Consider the following 25,548-nt stretch of genomic DNA (forward strand, 5'->3'; position numbering starts at 1 on the left):
TTAGCTCAAGTGCATTTTATTCTAGTGAATTGTCTGTTTTATTGAACAATGTGCTGGTGATTTATCTGTATTTATAGATAAAAAATAAGTTTGCCTCGGCCCTGTAATAAACTTTTGCCTGGATATTTATCTTTTTAATCTTTGAACATGCTTCTTAAGGTTAGTTTCTGCTGCAGAAAACGTTATAATGTTAATAGCCGTTGTGTTAGAAATTAGTAAAATGTCTAGTGCTCTATTTCTTTTCTTTTCATTTCTTCCCAGTTCCGTCCTGTATTTTGTTTTGAAAATAGTGTGCTTGAGGTGGAAATGGAAGGATTTTTGTCATGAATTGTCTTTATTAGAAATTATGGTCTGTGTTCGCTTATTTTGAGAAGTGAATCAGTTCTCTGTGCTTATAAATGCTGGTCCTTGGCAAAAAGAATTTTATTAACATAAAGTACAAATCGAGTTTGTTGGAAAACACATCCCTGTAAAATGTTGTTCTGACAGTGAGAGCTTAATATCCATGAGAATTTCTCTGGAAAATTATTCTTTTCTGGAGCCCCAATGACTCGATGGTCTTGTAAAAGTGACACTTGATGTGTTTCTTATTTTCAGTAATATAATTTGCAAATTAGATACTGTAATGTAGATTTCAATTTTTAGATTCAGAATAGCATGCAATGCTTCAGTTATACCTACAAGGTTTTTGGGGTTTGTAGCATTGTTGAACATTTCCTGTTTAATTCAGTCGCTAGCCTGGTGGTACAACAGTTAAGTGCTCAGCTGCTAACTGAAAGGTTGGTAGTTTGAACCCACAGTGGCTCCGTGGCATAGTGGTTAAGTGCTACAGCTGCTAACCAAGAGGTCGGCAGTTCGAATCTGCCAGGTGTTCCTTGGAAACTATGGGGCAGTTTTCCTCTGTCCTATAGGGTTGCTATGAGTTGGAATTGACTAGACAGCAGTGGGTTTGGTGTTTTTGGTTTAGTGGCTCCATGAGAGAAAGACCTGGTGATCTGATCTTGTAAATATTACGGCCTAGAAAACTGTATGGGGGCGGTTCTACTCTGTCACATGAGGTTGCTATGAGTCAAAAATTGACTCGACAGCACCGAACAACATGAAGTTAAAGAAGGGGACAAGTCGTAATTTTTGAAGGGGACTCTCCTGAGGTAGACTAGCCGTCTCTATCCTTTGATGTAAGAACACTTAGCATTTCCACCACTTAGGGATTTTGTCTTGGTTTAAGAAAACTCCTCAGTCTGCACACATATTGGCATGTATTAATTCAGGCCATTCTTATCAGTCAACACCTGAGCCTTACTGACGAAGAAGGGAGGCTGTTGGGGGATGTCTTAGTCATCTTTTGCTTCTATAACAGAAATACCACCAATGGATGGCTTTAGCAAAGAGGAATTTATTCTCTGACAGTGTAGTAGGCTACAAGTCCAAATTCAAGGCATCAGCTCCAGGGGGAAGGCTTTCTCTTTCTGTGGGCTGTGGAGGAAGGTGCTTGTCATCAATCTTCCCCTGGTGGAGGAGCTTCTCAGGTGCAGGGACCTCGGATCCAAAGGGTGCACCCTGCTCCTGGTGCTGCTTTCTTGGTGGTATGAGGTCCCTATGTCTGTCTGGTTGCATCTTTCTTTTATATCTCAAAAGAGACTGACATAAGACACAATCTAATCTTGTAGAGCTCATCAATATAACTGCTGTTAATGCTAATTCATCTTGTTAATGTCATAGTTATAGGATTTACAACACATAGGGAAATCACATCAAATGACAAAATGGTAGATAATCATATAGTACTAGGAATCATGACCTAGCCAAGTTGACAGATGTTTTGGAGGGACACAGTTTAATCCATGACAGGGGAGGAAGAAAGATGAATACTTTTGGATCATGAGGCATTGCTGTCTGGGGTCCAGGAAGTGAGCTAGGAGGCAGAAGGTTCCAAAGAGAATGTTTTGTATCCAAAGTTTCCACTTGGATCAGCCCTTTGAAAAGAAAAGCTACTCAGGCCCCATAGCCCCCAAAATTCAGCGCAGGACTGTCACTTCAACAGTTTCAGGTTAAACAGGCAGTTGTCAGCTGTAACTGCTGTTGACCACATTGTTTCTATGAAAGGATGTATGCTATTATTCCAAATACCTGCCTCAACAGACAGACTCTGGGAATGGTCTCCTTTTTGGTTGTTGTTGTTAAAGCTGAATCAGTTGCTGTTTAGGTTTGTGTTACCCTCTTCATGTTTGTAGTTCTGTAAAAATGGTGTGGCGGAGCTGTCTGACCTCCTCTTAACTTCATGAGGAGGGTAGAGAATCACTAGCAGCATCAACCCAAGGCTGCTTCCTATGAAGCAGAGGCTAGACATAACCCACCCTCCAACCTTTTTAACAATTATGACACCAGCTGTCCCCCCATGACACTCTACTTCTCCACTGTGTTGCCGTGGCCACACAGAACTCACAGACCATACTCACGGTTATGGGGTTTATTAGGGAAGTAACAGATTACAATTCAGGATCAGGGACAACTCAGGATACAGTTCTTTGATCAGATCAGCCTCTTCTCAGCATGCCCACAGGCAGGCCTCTCTCTGGCCCTTGGCCTTTTGGCCACTAGCTCCTTGGCCTGGCCTCTGCCCTGCTCCTGTTACGAAGTGTCTGAAAGCTCTTTAGCTCTACCAGTAAGTGATCCATGGGTCCACAAGCCTAGCTCTGCCAAATGCCTGGAGGCATCCACTCCAGTAGTAAGCCTCTGTCTGAAGGTACTGACCTTTCTTGCTCTGTGGGCTACGAAGCCCACTGTGATGTCTTCCACTGGTCTCCTAGCTCTGCTGGCCATGATGCTGCTGTTTCTCTGTAGCTGCTTCTCGCAGTCTCACACCGTCTCCAGTGTTATTGCTCTCTTCCGTGTATCCTGGGTCTAGAAGATTCTCAGCACAGGGACTCTGGGCCCAAAGGACGTATTCTCCTGTCTCTTCTTTTATTGGTGGTAGTGACGTCCCCCCTCTGCTCTGGGATTGGCTCTCTTTTAAGCCTAGGTGGATGGCAAAACTGACCAATCTTCTTGTTAGGGTTCCATGTACCTTTTTGCATGATCCCATTTCCCCCTGCCCTCCCCCCATTCCATGGACCTTATTTACATTGTAACAAGCTGTCCAATCCCATTGGTGGGCCACAAGCAGCTTATTTGCATAGTCCCACCCAGTCATTTTGTGGGAGTCACAAAAACTGTGGCTAGAAGGGCCATTTTAAGTAATTCACTGTGCCACAAGTCCTCTTTCTATTCACTAAATTGTATTCCATTATTCTTAAAAATTAGGGCCACAGTAAACTCCTAATAGCTTTTATCCCCCTTATTCCAAACAGTAAAAATGTAAGCTAAAATCCTCCATAAACAAACAAACAAAAAAAAAACCCAAACCAGTTGTCATCCGGTTGATTCTGACCCATGATGACCCCAGGTGTGTCAGAGTAGAACGGTGCATAGTTTTCAGTGGCTGTGACCTTTAGGAAGTGGATTGCCAGGCCTTTCTCCCAGGGTGCCTCTGGGTGTACCTGAACCATCAACCTCTTTCGATTAATATCTGAGTGCTAAACTATTTCCACAACCCAGGGACTCCTAAAATCCTTCATAAAAAAACCCAAACCCATTGCTTTCGAGTTGATTGACTGACTCATAGCAACAGAGTAGAATTGCCCCGTAGGATTTCCAGGGAGCAGCTGGTGGATTTGAACTGCCTGCCTTTTGGTTAGCAGCCCGAACTCTTAACCACTGCACCACCAGGGTTCCAGAATCCTTCATAGATTTTCTTAAATCACTGGAAGTGTTTTTATTGGTTTAGTTCTGCTAAATAGGTAGGTAGGGGAGAGTTCTTGTTGTTTTTATTACTTAGATTTAATTCATTTCTATGCAATTATTTGTGGGAATTTTGTTCTTATACCTGTAGGTTCTCAAAGAGCAGCTCCTTACTACTTGTAGATTATATTCATATTGGAGTGGTCTGGTGTCATGGAAACTTGATACCACGGAGATTAACCTACTAGAAAATTTGGGCTAACATTTTTGTGAGTTGGTAAAATTTAAAAATGAATTAAAAGACTTTTTAAAAAAGTATCTGTGAGTAACTTTATGCTCTTATTGTCCAGAAGAGATTGTTGTTTAATAAGTACTTGTGCTTTGGTAATAAAGGGATACATACAGATATTTGATCTGGAGAGGCTTTCTCTTTCTCTTTTTTAATAGGAGACATTTAAGTAAAAGGACACTTGACTAACGTTACACAGCTGGCTTCTTGTCTTTTGTTGCAAACACGCTGAAATGGTCTAAATAATGATGCTACTAAAACAACGTGTGCAGTGTTTTGACGGGGTATTGATTCCTTCTGTAGTGCTCAAAATTGCTTGCGTGCCTCCCAGTAACAAATACATATGTGACAGACTTAATGTGAGATGAGCATTCCAGAGAAATGAAATGCTAGCTTACTTTTCAGTAGCTGTGCAACTAAAAAAACAAACAAAAAAAAACCGTGCTTTTAGAAATGTGGCCTTCAGGCACTAACACACGTATATCCAGTGCATGAAACTCTACGAGTTATTGTAACAAAACCTGATCAGAGGGAACAAAAATGTGTTTGGCGTTTATAGAGTTGGCTTATTTATTGATTGTCCTAAGTCACTAGAAAGGATATCCTATTCCTTTTAATAAAATACTTTTGGTCTCTATTTTAATATATAAGTACTTTTGGAATTTGATTTTAACCAATTGAACCCAAATGTTAGGTATTGTGGGATGACACTGAACTAGGAGAGTGGAAGAAGAAATGGCAGATGTGCACTATTATGTCAAGAATGGTACTTAAACTAAATTCTTTTTTGTTATACTTTCATTACTCTTCTATATGGTAAGCCATTATTTATAGTGCCCTTTAGAATCTGTTGTCCACATTCTAGTACTAAGTACAGTGCTAAGGAATTTAGATCCAAAATCAGGGAATGTAGCTGCTCAAGTTTTCGGACAGAGGCACTAATGATTATTTCATTATATTGCCTGTTTTATCTACTAGTGAAATGAGTATTGAAATTATTTTTTGTAACTGTTAATTGTGCTTGCTATTGCTGCAAAGTTAAATAAGTTTGTCATGATTTTGGTATTAGGTACATGCTTCAAAACAAAACCATAGCTCTTTCTAAAACAAACCGATTTTAGTTAGTGGGGAATGAGAGTAAATAATAACATCTGTTGAAGAAATGAAGCCTAACCTGTCAGATACTTTCTTCTGTTGTAGATATTCCCTGTGTCAAGCTTCTTGTAACTCTGTGTAATTCCAGTAGAACTAGCAAGTTATTTTGCTTAAAATGTCTTTTTTTCATGCGCAGTGAAAGTTGAATGTGAGAAAAGGTTTAATAGATATAGTTACACAATTTATTTTATCATGTATCACTTTATTGCTGTCTTCTAGAATATTGTTATACTAAATGTTCCAATAATGGAAATTTTATGCAGCTACTTCAAATGAAACAAATTTGCAAAAACTCAATTTTGGAACTCATTCCTTGAGGAGAGGAAAAAAACTCACCATGCTGTGACCAAATTAGATTTCTGATATGTTGGCAACTTATCAAACATTGTCATTTCCAGAAAACAGGGTGTGGGTCCAACAAAATGTCAGTACTTCTCAATCACTTTAAATTGAGATATTTTGGGGTTTAATATGATGGAATGGTTAAATTTTTACAAAAACTGCATTGGTAACAGGTAATTAAAATTTGGTTTTTGTACCTAAATGAAAATGGCTCTACCTGGAATCAGGAATAACCATGTTCAATTACAGTGGAGTCTTCTTTTCAAGAAGAGCTTGATTTTAAACTCTCAGAGATACTAGTTTTACTTACTGGAGCTCCTTTGTTTTGCAGAGATCATGATGCAGCCGTCCTTTTGGATTTCTTTTTAATAATGTGTGACCCTTCACCTTTGATCCCCTGACCTGCATTACCTTGGTAACCATTTCATTTTTTAATTTAATTTCATTTTTTAATTTTGGTGTACGAGCTGTAACATTTCATCTCTCAAAGTGTAACACGCTGATATCCTCAAATAGAGGTACCCCTTTGGCCGATAAATTTGCAAAATGCTGTCTTCGTTTTCTGTATTAAAATTCATTCCAGTTTTTAAAATGAATTGTAATCTGTGTTTTCATCCTTTTAAAATTTAAGTTTAATGAGTGCATTTCCCTCTATATTTCCTCTTCTATTCATGTTTGCAAGAGCTCAGTTAGCTTGTTGTCTGCATATACACACACCCACAAGACACCCATACAGCCCTTCTTTTTCCCATGCCACTGCCGCCCCCCTTCCCACACAGCCCCCTTACCATCACCACACACTCCTTGCTTTGTAGATTAACTTGTCTTTCTCTCAGAAATAACAGCAGCTTGAATCTGTTAGTCTTAGCTGCCATATTCTGCAACTTCAGATTACATTTTATATTCTCATGTATTATTGGGAGAACAAGTTAAAGGGCTGGAAGATAACAAACTTGTCTGATTTCCAAAATTCACCTTTTTCGCTCCTTGAATTTTATTTATTTGAGGTAGAAGTTAAGAACAGGCAACATTTTTAACGTGACCAAAAATGTAGGTTTGTCTCTGCTGAAATCCAGTTAGGTCAACTCTGATGTCCATATACCAGATTGATTTATGCCATGTGGTATTTCTTGACTGTTTTTCAAACTTTTTATTGTACTCCTCTTTTCAGTACATTCTTATTGAAAGCAAAACAAACCAGAATAAAAACATAAAAAAAAAAAAAAGCAAATATGAGTTAATCCTTTGAACTGGCAAGATATTCTTAAAAAAAAAAAAGTGAAATTTCATAGCATCATGGCCCAGTGAAGCACAGATTATTTTTTAAGTGTCTCATTATTTTATTCTCTAACATTTAATGCTGATGTTTTAATTGCACACAGCTGAAGCTGCTAAATGAGCACTGAAATGGCTTTAAGTCCTCTCTGAGCTTTGTTGATACCTATAAAAGTTTATATCGTTCATTAGAACCACAAATTAAAATTAGTTGTAGTGAGCTGTACATTGGTGATTTGCACTCTTCTGCAGACTCCTGAGTCACTGGGTTGTGTTTGCCTCGGGTACTTGCATACCTGGAAAGCTGCCTTTGGCCTGTTAGGTATCTTCTATTTTCACAGACTCTCAAAATATCCGAGCTGAGAAATATGTATAGGTAAAGCATTCTATGAGTATAAAGACAAAGTAAACAGAATAAATGTCCCAATAGTCGGGAGCAGCTTATTTGCCAAACCTCGAATTTTAGAGGTTTTTTTTTCTTTATTTTTTATTTTTATTATTATAATGCTTTTCAGAGTCGTGCAGCAGGCATGTTTTCTAGATCCCAAAAGAGTTTTTTTTTTTTCTCTTTAGGCTTGTCCTTTATTTGTTCCTTCGATGCCTTATCTTTTCAGAGTAACTTAGAGTTTATTGGCTGAAGAATACAAGGCTAAAGGGGCCCGTGACTGGAGTCTGCTCCATTTCTCTGCTCAGCAGCTCTGGGCCCCCTGGCCCTGGGGGGGTGAGCCACCAGCTCCATATGGACAGAATCAGGACCTCGGCACATTTCCGCTGTGGACGCTCCTGTACTCTCGAGACAGTCAGATACCTTATTCATAAGCCCAGTAGGAACCAAAGAGACATTACTAGGTGCAGAAGAGAAATGTGCTTGTTGTGATATTTTAGTTTGCAGTTAGATCAGTTAGATTTTCTTTTTGAGTTTTCTGCTTACTACATTTTAAGATAACCTATTTTTTCTTAGAGAGCTGGTGTATGGACACATTATTTTCAGTGAGTATTGCTTATTTGGGTCAGTATTCAGGAATTCTAATAAGTTGGAAGCGTGATTTAGTGAGTAACCCCCAACTGAGAGTCAAAACAGCTGCTTTGACTAGCTAGCAGAGTCTCTGGATATGGCATTAATGTCTCCTAAGGTAGTCACACAAAACTAAAAACTCAAATAGAAAAACCTCAAGAGACTTTCATTTTGGTGTAAAAACAGTAAAATTGGTTGTTTGGTTTAATGTATAGGAGTTTATTAAACATCTCATCAATGCTACTTCAGTTTATCCTGTGTGATATGTAGATGTTGTATGTCTCCTACTTGCTTTTTTGGGTTGTTAGGAGGATGAGTGGAATGCTTGTATGACAGACATACTGGGATTTTGAATGTCGTCCTATGATTATGCTGTTAGCAGTCCTGATCATTGTGTTGAGAGGCAGTGACCGTGACTCCTGTGCTGAATGGTCAGGAGCATGGGCTCTGGAGCTGACTGCCCTAGTTCGAATTTCTTCTGACCTCTTGTAAGTAACCTAACCTCCCTGTGCCTCAGTTTCCTCCTCTTTAAACTAGGATGATAATAATAGTATTTACAGGATCGTGGCGAATTACAGATGAGTTGATGTATGGATAGTGCTTAGAGAAGCTCCAGGCAGGTAGTGTGGCTGTGGGGATGAAGCCCAGCTCAGAATCTGCCTGAGAGGACCCAATCAGAATGGGGGTTTTGAATTAAGTGGAATTCTGAGGAGAACATACACTCTACAGAAAGTTAAACTTAAAAAAAATTTCCTCTGTCTTCTAACATTGCGTTAAAGACCCTTGCATGCTGAGAGAGGGAGTGGAATTGCATGGTTTATTGTAATTCCAAAACCAAACCTGTTGTGGAATCGATTCTGATGCATAGCCACCATATAGGACAGAGTAAAACTGCCTCATAGGGTTTCCAAGGAGTGCCTGCTGGATTTGAACTGCTGACCTTTTGCTTAGCAGCTGAGCGCTTAACCACTGTGCCACCAGGGCTCCTTATTGTAGTTAAGCCTGCCTAAGACAGATATAAGTTCAGGGACTTAAAGTTAAATCTAGGTTCCTAACCTTTTAGGAACATCCCTTTGTAGATACAGTTCTTTTGTTTTGCTGTTTTTGGCTATCTTCAAAGTTAAAACGGAGCTCCTGGGCGGTACAGATAGTTAAGTGCTTGACTGCTAGCTGAAAGGTTTGTGGTTTAAACTCACTCAGAGATGCCTCAGAAGACAGGCCTGGCGATCTGCTTCTGAAAGGTCACAGCCTTGAAAACTCTATACAACAACATAGCCAAAACACAAGAAAAGAGATCTGTAGGAGAGATCCCATCTTAGCATTTCTTCATTCTCTTTTATCTGCAGTGAGCTGGCTAGCTAGCCTTCAGGAGGGAAAGTATTAAACTGCTTTGAGGTTTTTATGAGGCTTCAGTGCTTCATCCTAAATAGAGTATGTGGGAAGGACATTCGCTCACTGCTATGTATCATGCACTTTAATGATCTACAGTTATCTGTGAGGTAGGTGGTACATTAATAGCCACATTTTGAAAATGAGAAGCCTGTTGCTCAGATAGGGTAGGTAAACTTGCAGAAGGTCATAGACTTAGTAAAGTTCAGAACTGGTATTCCATCCAAGGCTCTCTCCTTATGGCGCCTGCTGCATTGACCGGCACACCTGCCTAAACCACTGACAAGAGTGGTTCTGCCATTTTGGTTGTATGTGTTACCTTCTCTTGAAACAACATACCCCTAGCTTAGTAAGGCCTCATTGCCTACATAGCTGGCTGCTATGATCCTCCACTGCCATTTCCAGGAAGGCTGTATCATACGTGTGACCCTTTTAGGGACCTTAGAGCAGTGGCCGCCTCATCTTGGCTGCACATCCAGAATCAGCTTGTACAAATGTTAAAAAATACAGAGGCTGGCCCCGCCCCAAGACTCTGCTGCTCTTTTTGTTCTAGCAGAGAACCAGTGATCAATAAGGTTCAGAAATACAGGAAGCTTATTTTATAAACAAGAAAAAAATGTACGTTAAATACTTTGTACACGTATAGATTTGTGCTTCTAGATCATGGCCAGTGCTATTAATTCCATAGCTGTCTACATTGTAAGTTAAGATAAGCCTTTGTGAGCCAATTCAGTAATTCAGCCACCAATAGTCTGCACCCTTCCCATGGGAAGCGTCCCAATCATCCGCTCTGTAGAATAGTCTTCTTTAAGCAGGACCTGACCATCACAGCTAAATACAGTGTTGAATTAGAGTGTTACCATCCTATCGTCCCATCTGCTCCTTTTCCTGGCCTCCTTTGTTTTTCTTTCTATCCGTCCATCTCCCCCATCTCCTTTCAGGTGTGTGTGGATGTATCTGTCACCAGACTGTGAAGGACTTGAAGTCCTCCGTGGTGCTTGGCACTTAGTAGGTGTTCATCTTGACCTTTCTTAATATGTCTTAGTATCTGCCTTTCAAAGGAGCAGGAACTATTCCTCATTAGCCTGAAAATTGTTAGATTTTGTTTGTGATCATAGGATCCCTGGTGGCACAGTGGTTAAACGGTTGGCTGCTAACCAAGAGGTTGGTGGTTCAAACCCACCAGCCACTCCTTGGGAGAAAGATGTGCAGTCTGCTCCTGTAAAGATTTACAGCCTTGGAAACCCTATGGGGCAGTTCTACTCTATCTTATAGGGTCTCTATGAGTTGGAACTGACTCAGTGGCAATGGGTTTGGTGTGTTTTACCCTCACTTAGGTGGTTTGTTTTGAAAATTTAGTTAATTTAGTGTCATGGAGTTAGGATGAGAAACAGTGGGCTTCAGTTGCTGAACAGTACAGAATGTTGGGCAACAGAATGCGCTTGGACTGTACTAGAAGCCACTTAGTTCAAGCTCTTAGGGTCCACATAGGCTTTAGAGCTGGAAAGGTCTGTGATTACCTGGGTTGAACTCCTCGTTTTGGTGATGAAAAACAGACTCTTGAGGGGGGAAGGTGTCTGGTAAGAGCTCACAGCCAGCACAGATGTGCCCCTTGGTACTTCCTCTCTGTCCCATCAACCTGTGTGTGTGGAGGGCAGAGAAGAACAGAGTAAATGCGGTGACACCTGTGGGCAGGAGAGATTTGGTGTCTGCCTTGAGAAGTAATGGAGAAATAGTCAAAATAACCCCCCTCTGCTTTTCTCCTCTCATCTCCCCTTTCACATGAGAAAACAAATAAACTCCTTAAGGTTAGAGTGATTTGAGGGTGAGCAGGGAGCCTCTGCCAAGCGAGAGTCAGGAAGCCCTGCAAGTGGTCTAGGTTTGAGCAAGAGCTGAACCAGTCGGTTCCGAGGGAGCTGAGCCCCCTTAAGGCATTTGAGGAGACTAAAGAACTCATGGTGAAAGTATAGAAAATAGGAATTTTTGTTGTTCCTCAATGAAAATCTATCGTACCCAAAAGGGAGTTAATGAAGAAAGCAACAAAATTGCTGGAAATAATGTTCTCACTTGTGATTATTGTTTCCCTGGGAAACTGTGGCTGTAGGTACCATGACACATGTGACACTCTTCAGGATCGTAGGATTCAGACCAGATTCCCACTCTCCACACACATTGCTAGATAGGTTCAGAAACATGCCACATGAGAGACATGTCACATAAACCTAGCACAAAACTTTGGTTATTCCAGAGTTAATTACCCAGTTCTTTTTCTCTCTTCTGTGCTGATCCTTTTGAATATTTCTACCCCTCTTCTGTTAAAAACCTGTTGCCATTGAGTCGATTCCGACTTATAGCGACCCTATAGGACAAAATAGAACTGCCCCGTAGGGTTTCCAAGGCTGTAAATCTTTGCGGAAGAAGTCTGCCATGTCTTTCTCCCACAGAGCGGCTCGTGGGTTCAAACCACTGACCTTTGGGTTAGCAGCCAAGCGCTTTAACGACTGCGACACCAGAGCCCCTACCCCTCTTAGCTCCTCATTTTTCCAAAGGGGAAGACCTAAATAAAAAAAATTTTTTTTTGTAATGACGGTAAAAAAACTGGTAGAGAGAAGGTTGAGACTCGTGGCCTAAGTGATTTGACTCTGAATTTTTTTTTTTACATGCCATAATTGATGTTAAAGCGTCTGACACAAGTTCTTGGCACATAGTAGACACTCAGTAAACATGAGGTGTCTCTTCGTTTCTCATTAGCACAGATAATTATGATAGACTCATGTATCTGTGCAGATATATTTCTGTAATTGAAGCTTTAATTAAAGGAACACCACACCAGGCAGATGGTTCTTATCCCTGCATCCCATAAACCAAACAGCCATGGCTTTTCGATCTTGCAAACAGGCAGCATGGAGAGGAGCAGCATCCCTGGTGGTGCACCAAAGGGGAGAAGGTAGTCTTATTAACTAACCCTAATCCCGTTTTGGTGGCATTCATGCGATGCCAAATCCACTGATAATCGTTACAGTTTGAAATGGAAATCCTGTACATCAGAGTTTCGTCCCAACCAAAGCTTTTAAACCTCAAGTCAAGGGCATTACTGCAGCCCAGCTGGTATATCACAAGGCATGCGGTTTTTTGTGCTAGATCACAAAAGCTGACGAAGTGTTATTTAGGATCATCAGCTAAATACAGTATTAAATTAGAGTGCTACCATCCTGATTTTGTAGGTTTTGCCACTGTATAGCAAAGCAGAATTGAGATGTGATGCATGCTCCCCCTCCCCCGCCGCCCCGCTTATGCGGGTCCCCTGTGCTGTCTGAGTCACAGTGACCTTAATGATCAATCAAGTGCAGAATTAAAAAAAAAAAAAAACCACCACCACTGAGGATACAGGCAAAGGATTTACCTCAGATCTTATCACTTCAGAGAAAAGCTGCCCCCAGTGAGCAAGAGCCCTTTGTTCTTCTCACGTCACTGCCAGCAGGAAGCCAGGACTTATGGAGGAGTGGCGGTTTCACATCTCTGTGAGTCCATAGCAGCTCACCTTGACCTCTTGCGATTCATAACATTTCTTAACTTTCTTACCCTTCCTCGTAATCACTTATATACTCATGCACACAGTTTTCTGGTGTTTAGTGCAGATAGACATACAAATAAATTACATATGAGTTGGTAGGGGTGTGTTTTTACCACCTACATCTCACTCATTTATTTTTACTTTGGTAGAACCAGTAGGAAAGGTATTCATTTCTTAACTTCACAGCAAAACAGATAAGAGGGTGGAGAGTAATTTCTGCTGTCCTTAACAGTGGATGGTCTTACCATCCCTCTGTCATTTTTAAAGGAAGTAGGGCTTTCACTTGAAAAAGAGCCCGTATTATCCAGTAAGTGTATAATTATCTTCACATTAAAACCACGTCATCGGGTGTTAGAACCCGGAAGCACCTTAATTCATCTTAATAACATATATAAATAAAAACTCAGTCATCCTGGGAGCACAGTATGTGTGAACATAGGCAAAATGCCAAACCAGTGATCTCTGTGATGTGCTGTAGGGCTGCACGTGTGTAGTAGGTAGGCAGAAATGTGTTTACCACCTTTTGGCTTGGGGGAGATTTCAGTTATTTGGTGAGATGCTCTTTGGCTTTAGATGTTAAATGTAAGCTACTTTTAGTAAACAATCTTGTGATTGACTCTGGAAAATATTGTAGAACCTCTATTTAAAAAAAATCCAAAAAACAAAAAACCCTGTTGCCGTCGAGTCAGTTCTGTCTCATAGTGACCCTATAGGACAGAGCAGAACTGCCCCATAGAGTTTCCAAGGAGTGCCTGGTGGATTTGAATTGCCGATCTTTTGGTTAGCAGGTGTAGCACTTAACCACTGCGCCACCAGAGTTTTTAAAACCTGTGTGGAATTGTGCTAATAGGTATTACGCTGCTTGGCATTTTACATGTGCAACTTGAACCTGACAGACTATGAAATCTGTTTCTTCTCTGATTTGATTAGAGAACTAAACACATAACCTTTGAGTCTACGACACAGTTTTAGACTGTAGGAGTTTACTTGTGAAATGACACTATTGTTATGAAGAGAATGGCAGTAGTTATGCCTTACGTCCAGGTAGTAAGTAGAGTTGTTTCTCCACAGAGAAAAAACATCAGCAATCTTACCTTGAATATTAGTTTTTTTTGTCTTTCCATAGTAGGTTTAGGAAAGCTTTCGCTCAACTAATTTCTGTGTATATGATGGGAGGAGGGTGGAATGTGCCGCCCACCCCCAAAGTGACTTATAATCAAACATTTACGGTCTGTAAAATGTATTCAGTGCCTAGTATTAGACACCGTCCTAGGTACCAAGAATAAAGCAGGAACCAAAACAAGCTAACTCCCCTCAAAGAGCTTATCTTCGTGGAGAGGAGGGGAGGACAGTAAACAAACAATAATAAATTGTTGTAATTAGGTGCCATTGAGTCAGCTCCCACTCATGGTGACCTTATATATAACGGAATGAAACGTTGCCCAGTCCTTTGCCATCTTCATAATCTTTGATACATTTGAGCCCATATAACAATGTTGTTAGGTGCCGTCTATGCATAGTGACACTGTACAACAGAATGAAACACTGCCCGATTCTGTGCTGTCCTTGTAATTATTTGAGCCCATTGTTGCAGCCACTGTGTCAATCCAGCTCGGAGAGGGTCTTCCTGTTTTTCAGTGACCCTCCAAGCATGATACCCTTCTCCAGGGACTGGTTCCTCCAGATAACCTGTCCAAAGTATGTGAGATGAAGTCTTGCCATCCTTGCTTCTCAGGAGCATTCTGGTTGTCACATCTTCCAAGACAGATTTGTTCGTTCTTCTGGCAGCCTTCAGTGTTCTTTGGCATAATTCAAAGGCATCAATTCTTTGGTCTTCCTTGTTCATTGTCTAGCTTTTGCATGCATATGAGGCAATTGAAAACACCATGGCTTGGGTCAAGTGCACCTTAGTCCTCAAAGTGATATTGTTGCTTTTTAACATTTTGAAAAGGTCTTTTGCAGCAGATGTGCCCAATGCAACATGTCATTTAATTTCTTGACTGTTGGTTCCATGGGAATTGATTGTGGATTCAAATAAAATGAAACCCTTGACAACGTCAGTATTTTCTCCATTTATTATGATGTTGCTTATTGCCCAAACCAAAAAACCTGTTACCATCAAGCTGATTTTGACTCATATAGGGCAGAGTAGAACTGCCCCATAGGGTTTCCAAGGAGCAGCTGGTGGATTTGAACTGCTGATTTTTTGGTTAGCAGCCAAATGCTTAACCACTGTGCCTCTAGGGCTTTGCTTATTGATCTCATTGTAAGAAATTTTGTTTTCGTTACGTTGAGATGTAATCCTTACTGAAGGCCATAGTCTTTGATCTTCATCAGTAAGTGCTTTAAGTCCTCTTCACTTTCAACAAGCAAGGTTGTGTCATCTGCATGCTACAGGTTGTTAATGAGTCTTCCTCCAATTCTGATGCCCTGTTCTTCATGTAGTCCGGCTTCTTGGATGATTTGCTCAGTATACAGATTGAATAAGTATGGTGAAAGGATATAACCCTGACACACGGCTTTTTTGCTTTTAAACCACTCGGTATCCCTTTGTTCTGTTCGAATGACCACCTCTTGATCTATGTGCTCAGGTTGCTCATGAGCAAAATTAAGTATCCTGGAATTCCCATTCTTTGCAGTGTTACCCATATTTTGTTATGATTCACACAGTTGAATGCCTTTGCATAGTCAATAAAACACAGGTAAACATCTTTCTGGTATTCTCTGCTTTCATCCAGGATCCATCTGACATCAGCAATGATATCTCTCGTTTCACATCCTCTTCTGAACCTGGCTTGAATTTCTGGCAGTTCTCTGTTGATATACTGCTGCAACCATTTTTGAATTATCTTCAGAAAAATTTTACTTGCATGTGATATTAATAATATTCAGTTATTTTTGCATTCTGTTGGATCACCTTCTTTGGAATGGGTACAAATATGGATCTCTTCCAGTTGGTTGGCCAACTAGCTGTATTCCAGATTTCTTGGCATAGATGAATGAGCACTTCCAGCGTTGCATCTGTTTGTTGAAACATCTCAAATGGTATTCCATCAATTCCTGGAGACTTGTTTTTCACCAGTACCTTCCGTGCAGCTTGGTCTTCTTCCTTCAGTACCATCAGTTCTTGATCATATGCTACCTCCTGAAATGGTTGAATGTCAGCCAGTTCTTTTTGGTATGGTGATTCTGTGTATTCCTTCCATCTTCCTTTGGGGCTTCCTGTTATTGTTCAATATTTTGCCCATAGAATCCTTCAATATTGCAACTCAAGGCTTGAATTTTTTCTTCAGTTCTTTCAGCTTGAGAAATGCTGAGCATGTTCTTCTCTTTTGGTTTTCTAACTCCAGATCTTTACACATTTCATTATAATACTTTACTTTTTCTTCTTGAGCTGCCCTTTGAAGTTTTCTGTTCAGCTCTTTTACTTGGTCATTTCTTTCTTTAATTATTCCACATTCAAGATCAAGTTTCACCACTAGTCTGTCAGTTTGTCATACTCTGGTGGCTTGCTTGTTGCTGTGGTGCTGGAAGCTATGCCAAAAAAAAAAAAAAAAAAAAATGCCAACAGTATGTCAAATACCAGCAGGGTTACTCATGGTGGACAAGTTTCAGTGGAGCTTTTAGACTAAGTCAGACTAGGAAGAAGGACTTGGTGATCTCTTTCTGATAAAAATTGACCAGTGAAAACCTTGTGAATAGCAGTGGAACATATAACAATAAGTAACACTAATTGAGTGCTTATATGTCTCAGTTTTATTTATTAACTTATTCACTCCTCAGAATACTCTGAGGAAGTATGTGCTGTTATCTCCAAATCATAGATGAAGAAGAAGCTGAGGTACAGAGGTTAAAATTACTTGCTCAGTGTCATACAGCCAGTAAATGGTGGTGTTGGCATTCAGGCCCAGGAAATCTAACTCTAGATTCCATGCCCTTAAACACTATGCTGCGTTGTTTCTCTGTGTAAAAATTGCCTAATCTGTTTATTTATTGGCAAATAAATAGATAAAATAAATGTCAGGTAATCATAGTGTGATGAGGAACAATAAAGCAGGGTAAACAGTTTAAGGGCTCCTGGATGCCTGTGTGTGTGCTCCTGTGGGCTGTTTTAAAAAGCCTGACTTGAACAGATGTCTCTGGTAAGGTGATTTGAAGGAAACGACAGAGTGAGCCACTTAGCTATCTGGAGTAAGAGTATTCCAAGCAGAGGGAACAGTGAAAGCAAAGGGCCCAAGGGCAGTATGTGCCGGGCAGTAGCAAAGGAGAAACCAGGAGAAGAGGGAGGAGGGCAGTCCGGGCTGAGTATAGGAGTGTGGTGGAGAGGGGTAGAAGGCCAGATGCAAGGGGCCATATCCTATAGGATCCTGCAGGTCATGAGGAGATCTCTTGATGCTACTGAAGGAGGAGGGAAGCCTTCTGAAAGTTTTGAGCTGGAAAAAAGACATGTTTAAAAGGATCACTTTGAATGCACAGCAGAGAATGGTCTAGGGCAGAGGTCAGCCAACAACATGTTCTGCAGCACAAATCTGGCCTGCTACCTGTTTTTATACAGCTTGCCAGCCAAGGATGGCATTTATATTTTTAAATTGCTGGGGGAAAAATTTTTTTTTGGTGATACACGAAAGTTATATGAAATTCAAGTTTCAGTGTTTATTCAAGTTCCAGTTTTATTGAATGCAACCACGCTCATTCATTCTTGTATCATCTAAGAGCATTTTTATTCTACCATGGCCAGGTTGAGCAGTTGCTCCAGAGACAGCATGGCCCACAAAGCTTAAAATATTGACTGTCAGGTCCTTTATAGAAAATGTTTGCTGATCCCTGGTCTAGGGGGAAAGGGATGAGAGCAGGGAGACCAGTGAGGAGACAGTGGCAAAAGGTGATGATGACTTAGACCAGGGCAGTAAGAAGTGGCCAGGTGCTAGATGTTTTGACGGAAGTGCTGATGGATTGGATGTGAATATGAGGACTCAAGGATGATATCAGTGGTTTTGCACTGAGCAGCTGGAAGGATGAGATTGCCATTTACTGAGATTTGGAAGACTGTGAGACCAGGAGGTTGGGGAGAAATCAGGAGCTCTGTTGTGAACATGTTAACTTTAAGATGCCCAGTGGAGGTGCCAAATAGACTGTAATTGAGTCTGTAATTTAGAGGAGGGGTCTAGGCATGAACTAGACTTTTGAGTGATTTCAGCATATGGATGGCTCTTGAAGTTGTGGTACTAGATGAAATCGTTACTTAGAGAGAAATTAAAACATGGAGCCCTAGGACATGCCAATGTTAAGGGGAAGTGGGGAGAAGGAGCAGAGGAGAGTGGAAGGACCAACCAGAGAAGGAGAATCAGGAGAGAGTGATGTCCTGGCAGAAAGTGGCAGAGAGAGTGCTAATCTGTGTCAAATGCTGCTGAAAGGTCAAGTAAGATGCAGACTGAGAACTGACTGTTGGATTGGGCAGCGTGGAGTTCATTGGTGACTTCGATAAGAGCTGTATCAGTGAAGCGGGGAGGACAAAAGCCCGATCCTAGCTGATTCAGGTAAAAATGGGAGGATAGGAAGCAGAGTGGTGCTTTCAAGGAGGTTTTTTTTTTTTTTTTTTTGTCCGCAGCCTAAGTACATACAGGCAAGGAGAGGGCATAGAGTTGGATTTAACCTGGGATTGGGATTTTGCCAGGCAAGTACAATGGAGAAAGGGCAGAGCAAGCTGGTGAGTGATATGCGAAGGGCTAGTGTGATGATGGACCAGGCAGGGAGGCAGGTGAGGCATAAGAGAGAGAAGAAGAGCATGCAGAGGTGGGGGGTGGGGGGATAGGGATTCAAGGAGTAGGATCAGGGAATTGTTGGAGTTGGGGTAGTCAAAGAGTGGAATGCTTGAAATTGATAGAATGGAGCGGGTGCAGTTATGGTTAACATCAAGGTCTAGGGCAGTGCTGTCCAATAGAAATATAATGTGAGCCACATGTGTAATTTTTCATGTTGTAGTAGATGGATTTTTAAAAAATAAAAAGAAATAAGTGAAATTAAGGTTAGTTACCCAACCCAACCCACTGCCATTGAGTCGATTCCGACTCATAGCGACCCTATAGGACAGAGTAGAACTGCCCGATAGAGTTTCCAAGGAGCGCCTGGCGGATTCGAACTGCCAGCCTCTTGCTTAGCAGCCATAGCACTTAACCACTACACCACCAGGGTTTCCATTAAGGTTAGTAGTATATGTCATTTAACCCAATATATCTAGAATATTATCATGTGAACATGTAATTAATATAAAAATTACTGACATATTTTACATACTTTTTTTTTCTAGTAAGTCTTTGGAATGTGGTATGTGTTTTACACTTACTGCATGCTGTGATTCAGACTAGAAACATTTCAAGTGCTCAGTAGCCACATGTGATTAGTAGGTATCATGCTGAACAGAGACACCAAAGTTTTGGAAGGATTTTCTATTTGAATTTGAAACCACTTGTGATTTGAAACTCTTCATGAGAGGATTAAGGAGCCCTGGTAGCTCTGTGGCTAAACTCTCAGTTGTTAACCAAAAGGTCAGCAGTTTGAACTCACCAACTGGTCCACTAGAGAAAAGACCTAGCAGTTTGTTCCCATAGAGGTTTCAGTCTAGGAAACCCTATGGGGCTGTCCTATCTTGTCTTTATGAGTCAGAATCGACTTGACAGCACACAACAACAACAGCATGAGAAGAGTAGTATTGGAGGGGAAGGAGGAAGAGGCTGTGGCTGTCAGAGGTGGGGTGCTTCTGTGGCCGCAGCTCTTAGGTGCCCTAAACCTCTACCACCAAGTGAGCACTTTCTGACCCCAAGCCCATCCACTTTTCAAAGCCTCTTTGAGGTCCTGAGAGGTTGCTCATAATCGTTTTAAATCCAGTAGTATCTCCCTGGGATCAGGGGTTTGGGGCAAGATTTCTGAGTCACAATAAAATGTCAGAACACCAGGCCATAATTTTGACAGAATCTTCCAAAAATGGCGACTTTTTAGCTGAGGTTTTACTTAGGCCTTCGAACCAGTTCTAAACGGTTCTTGGCCAGCAGAAACAAGGGCAGCATATACATTACATAGCAACCAGATCTCTAGTGCCTTGCTGTTTGATTGGAGTAGGAAACAGGCAGCGGTGCCCTGCTCAAAGATGGTGGCCTGTGCAGGAGACTGGATTATTGACAAAACTGTGGAGTGACGCACGTTCAAAGCGGCAAGGTCGGCTGCCATGTTTGAGTGAGGCACTGCTGACTTTTTCCCAGTTGGGTCAAAAGGCCACATGAAAGAGATTTGGTGGGTATGCAGCACCTACACTGCCCTTGTTTCTGTTGGCGATGACTGAACTATTTAGCCGGTTTGAACCCTTGATTTTACTTTCACCAGAAAGCCTTTTGTTGAATCATTAATGGAAATGCTAACCCAGTGTGAGCAACTCATTACAGCCAATTTTTTCCCAAGAAAAAAAGCATCATTTAGATTCTTTGTTTTGGCATATCTTTAGATTCCTAGCTTTATTTTGGCATAACTCTGTTTGTTATATATAACTCAACAACCCTAAAAGTGTTTGAAGCCCTGCAGAAGGCAAAGGTTAGTAGCTTCGAGGCAGTACCTCAGAAATCTGCCTGTACTTGGCCGATGCTTTTGAAAGGGCAGACATGGCGAGCCTTCTACCATGTGAGAATTTAACTATGTGGGTTTTCTTTTTGCTGTGATTCACAATGTATCTAAAAAAAAAAAGATTAATGAAAATTGACGATGGTGTGGGAGAGCTATTTTTTTTTTTTTTAACTTTTGTGGACCAGAAAAAAGTGAAATATTTTGAAAGGTAACCAGGAGCACCCGAGGAGCACATGTTTGGCTACTACAATAAACCAACCAGTTGCTGTTCTGTCGACTCCGACTGAGGGTGACCCCATGTGTGTCAGTAGAACTGTTATCCATAGGGTTTTCAGTGGCTGATTTTTTGGTAGTATATCCCCAGGTCATTCTTCCAGGGCACTTCTCCCAAGGTAGCCTTTTCCAAGGTGGACTTGAACCTCCAGCTTTTCGGTTAGCAGCTGAGTACCTTAACTGATTGGCACCACTCAGGGATTCCATACTGGTAATGAGCAATGTTAATTGGATCCCACAGGGAAAAGTTTTCCTACCTTGAAGAATGTTTTAAATATGAATATAGTAAATAGATACCCTGATTCTGGACTTCTTGAAGATTTTATTTTGAGGATTTATTTTGAGTTCCTTTTAGCTTGTTTCCTGAAGTATTCCAAGAATAACCAAAAAAAAAAAAAAAAAACACACAAAACCAAAAATTCTCCCATCCCTGATACTCAGGAGGAGCTCATTTTGAGCCATGTATTTGTGAACACTCTGTTCTTGGATTCCTTTGACATTGAAGGGGCAATTGCTTGTTCATTTTGCGTTAGCTAATGTCACCAGGATGAGGACTTTGAGTAGCCTCTAGCTTGTCCGTGTTCAGGCTTTAATAATTTCCTAAGAGGATCAAGAGAATCTGCTTTGTAACTCATTGTGTTACTTTCTTTTAAACATAATATTCTTCCTGCACCATTGTATTCACATGAAAGAAGAGTCAGTAAACACAATTTAGTAATAATGAAAGCGTACTCATTACATAAGTTTTCTTAAGCTCTTTTTATTCTAATTAAAATGTTTCCGTCTGATGGGGGGAGAGTGTATAAGGAGCGAGAATTGGAAATTAAACAAGATATTAAAAGAACATTAGTGGTTTTATTGCCATTTGTTTTGAGGTTTTTCCCCCCACTAAATGATGTTTTGCTTGTAAAGTCACCCCTTCACACGCAAATCTTTATGATGAATAGACTGAAATGCATCCAAAGAGCAAAAGAGGAGCTATCTTAGGATGCCACTTTCAAATTATCACACATGTTACGTAAGGGAACCGAAGTACTAGCTGTTTTTAAACCATCGTTAGTATAATAATCCTTTCGGTACATACACAATTCTAGTTTCTTTGAAAGTGAAGGTCGATCTGTATAGGAGACTAGGAAAGTGAGTGTTTTGATGTTTGTTGATGGTTTTTTATTTAGAGTTGGGTCACTAGCATACTGTTGTTATAATTCTTGCTTGAAAAAACCCAGAGGATGACATTTAAAGTTGTAATTTATTCATCCATTCAGAAATTATTGCTGAAACCTAAACCTTAACCAACACAGTCAGCGTAACCTTGACCAAGGCAGACGCTTGGTCCACAGCAGGCAGGCACTTGCTGCACTCCCTGTTCTGCAGGGTACAGAGAGCTTACACTTACGCCACCCTTGGAATGATTCTGTGTGTGTTCCTCTGGGTTTGTCTCTGCTAGTGAAGTACTCACTGACCTGAAACCCAGTCTCTAGATACAGGTCAGGCTAAGATAGAGGGACTCTGAACCCCATAGGCCTTCGTGATCTGGTACAATGTGCCCCCACCTGGCTGCTTGTCACCTGCCTCCTGTTGTTCCCAGATGTGGTAGACACCTCACACTCTGTACTGTCACATGTGCTGACCCCTCCTGACCCCCCAGCCCCTCTACCCAGTTCTTCCTTATCTGGTGAGCGTACTGTCTTGAGCCAGCCTAGATGTCACCTCCTCCATGTACCCTCTCCTGGGCCCTGTGGGCACAGCTAGTCCTCTCAGCTCTAACCTGGGCACCACTTCTCATATCCTAGAGAGGGCTCTTGCCATGCCATGTAGTAATTTGTCTCTGTATTGGTGTCTTTAATCCACTAAGCTATGGGCTCCTTGGGGACAGGCCTTGGGCCTTGCTTATTTCTGTGTCCCTAAGCACAGCTCTTCGTCTACACAGATTGTGAGCAAGGTGGAAGACTGGGTGAGGGGATGTGGGGGAATATGCCTTCAAGTCAAAAAGACAAATTTAGTGACTATTTTGGGAGAAGAGAGTAAATAGTGTTTTTGTTTATATAGGTCTTAAAATTTTGGTAGCAGAAAGCAAATGTGTGAAGAGCAGTGGAAAACAAATCAGAAGCTGCTGTCTGATTCCACAGAGATGATCACATTTTATGGGAAGGGGATATATGTATAAAATTTACATTTGATCGACTTGAGATCTTCAGTTTGTTCTGGTGTCTTCATTAACTAATTATTTAATTGGATAACTCCAGGGAAATAGGTCATAAATGTCAGGAGGACTTTTTTTGTAAGAAGCTCGTAGTGCTTTTTGCAGTGTACCTCCCCCTTTAAAAATAATTAATTTTACTTTGTTGTTGAGAATATACACAGTGGAACATAGTGTGCCCCTTTTAATACCATGTTCTAGGCTTGTGACTGAATGTGATGGTTCTTTTTCACTTACCTTGATCCAGTGGTGTTAAATGGTCATTTTTTAATTTTTTTAAAGTTTATTTTATTGTGGTGAAAATATACACAGCAAAACATATGCCATCTCAACAATTTCTGTATGTACAGTTCAGCGATATTGATCACATTCTTCAAGTTGTGCCTTTATTCTATCATTTTCCAAATCATTCTACCACTATTAATATAACCCAGTGTTCCCTAAGCAGAAAACCCCCCTCCCCCCTTACCTCCCACCCCTGGTAGCTACTAGTAATCTTTGATTTTTTTATGTTAGCTTATTTCATGTAAGTGAGATCATGCAGTATTTGTCCTTTTGCAGCTGAATTATTTCACTTAGCATGATGTTTTCAAGGTTCAGCCATGTAATAGCATGCATCAGGATCTCATTTCTCTTTATGGCTGAGTAATATTTTATTGTGTGTATATGCTATATTATGTTGGTCCACTCACTTGTTGATGGATATTTTTGTTGCTTACGCTTTTTTGGCTATTGGGAAAACTGCAGTGAACATTGGTGTACAAGTTGGTCATTCTTATATTCAGTTAATTTGAGGTTTGGTTAGAAATCAGTCCCAAATTGGGAAATCAAATTAGACAGCATCCACCCCACCTGCCTGCTCCTACCTTGTCCCTGTAAGACCCTTATAAGCGCAGTGTTCAGTGGGCCACCTAAAAGCACTCGATTTATGATTCTCACCCAAAGGGTACCTAAGCAAGAAGAGATAAAGGGAAGATTAGAAGTAACAAACCTTCTTAGGAAGAGCAGAACTTCTCTCCAGCATCAGAGTGAATTTTCGGTAGTATTTAGGGATCACTGTATACATTACCTGTAGCCGATTGGGATCTTATGTTAATTAGGAAATGTTAGTCCTTTTACTGACGCAAGCTTAAGTATCGCTTTGAAATACTGTATTTTTCTAACTTGTAAAACTTGTCCAGGGAAGTAACAGTTGGAAGTGCTGGGAATTAAATTTAAGAAGTCCTTCTTAGTTCTGTGCTTCATGTAATAGTCTCTAGCAGAGGAGCCTCTCTAAGCATTGTGTTCTATTATATCAATATGTACTTAGACATGTTAATCTGAATTAGAGAGCTGATTGTACATAATGACTCCCCTGGGATGCTATGTTAGAAAAAAACAAAAACTTAAGTAGTTTGCTGAATATGCATAGTAAATAAAAAATTCTTCTAAAATTAACGTTAATTGAATCTGAACCTTGATCATCTTTAAACCTTTAATTTTTAATATGAGCCTTTAAAAGAGTTTGTGGCTCTTAAAGATACAGCCTACAACCCAATAAAAGTTAGACTGTCACAGTTGGAAAAAGTCCAGCTGTAAAAGATCCAGTGTCAAGTCATCTTAGGGAAGTAAGTCAGCTGTGTGTGGGTATATTATATATGCATAGAGTGCATGTGTGTGTGGGTGCTTACATACATGTACATACACAGACTTTATATGTCTTTGATATATTTTAGTTTGCCTTTATTCATATGTCTCCTTCTCTCTCTGCCTCTGGAAATGGGGCAGATTTTCTTCAGTTAAAAACAGAAATAGAAGCGACGGTCTTGACCCATTTTACACTTATTTATTTCAGGCTCTCACCACACACTTGTTCATGGGCGCGGCAAGAAGAGGGATCCACAGAGCTGGAGTCGTGAGGGCTGACACATTGGAATGAAAGCTGACAGAATTCATAGGGAAATCTTTACCATCTTGCCAACCCCATGTCTGGCTTCAAGACAATTCTATTAGTGAATTAATTGTACTCAAAACCCCAAGCTAATTTGAACCAAATGCTGTGGAAAATGGAATAGATTACAGTGACCCACTCTTGCTTCATCCAGAGTTCTCCTGAAGGAGGTCTGCAGTCTGACCGAGCTCTGGGAGAGCGGGCCTCTATCCAGTTGCACCTGGCCACAGGGGCCTCATGACCACCCTCATGCCCAGACACCTCTCTGTCCCTTAGCAAGCTGGTCTTTTCTTCCTAGCACCTACCCCCTGAGCTACTCTACCCTTAAATGCTCGGTACCGTCTGTCCCCTACAAGAATGGAAGCTCCTCGAGAGCAGGGCCTCTGTGTGGTTCACCTTTGTATCTCCTCCAGTGCGTAGGCCAGTGCGTGGCCAGTGCAGATTCTAAATAAAGCTATGGAATGAACGGGTCGCTAGCATTGCATCCTTTCTGAATGGTCCCCTTTTAACTTGCCTTTTGTATGTGACTTTTTAAAGTGATAAAGCATTGAAAGTTTGGGTGATAAAGTAGTGAAAGTTTGGGAGCAAATACAGAAAGTTTGTTGTGAGTGAAATGAGTAGCAGCTTAGTTCAGGATTAGAATGCAGCAGGGGTATGAGATGAGTGTATCAGGACTTGGGAATTACGAATTCTAAACTTCCCGTGTGTTAACATA

General features: G+C 40.9%; 1 protein-coding gene across 6 annotated transcripts in view; it reads left to right on the forward strand.

Annotated features, from left to right (window-relative positions):
• Positions 1 to 25,548, forward strand: part of CAMTA1 (calmodulin binding transcription activator 1) — a 1,103,644-nt gene that overhangs the window by 76,372 nt on the left and 1,001,724 nt on the right. The window contains exons 4-5 of one of the 6 annotated variants that reach the window (XR_007516517.1): positions 5,898 to 5,981; positions 24,738 to 24,827. The exons of 2 other annotated variants lie outside the window; for them this stretch is intronic. Coding sequence is in view for 1 of the 4 variants with exons in the window: in XM_049877792.1 (XP_049733749.1) it covers positions 5,898 to 5,906 (9 nt within the window). In the remaining 3 variants the exon portion in view is untranslated. 3 more of the 6 variants (XR_007516518.1, XR_007516519.1, XM_049877792.1) reach the window with 3 other exon arrangements.

Source organism: Elephas maximus, chromosome 3 (genome assembly GCF_024166365.1).
Source record: "Elephas maximus indicus isolate mEleMax1 chromosome 3, mEleMax1 primary haplotype, whole genome shotgun sequence".
Taxonomy (NCBI): domain Eukaryota; kingdom Metazoa; phylum Chordata; class Mammalia; order Proboscidea; family Elephantidae; genus Elephas; species Elephas maximus.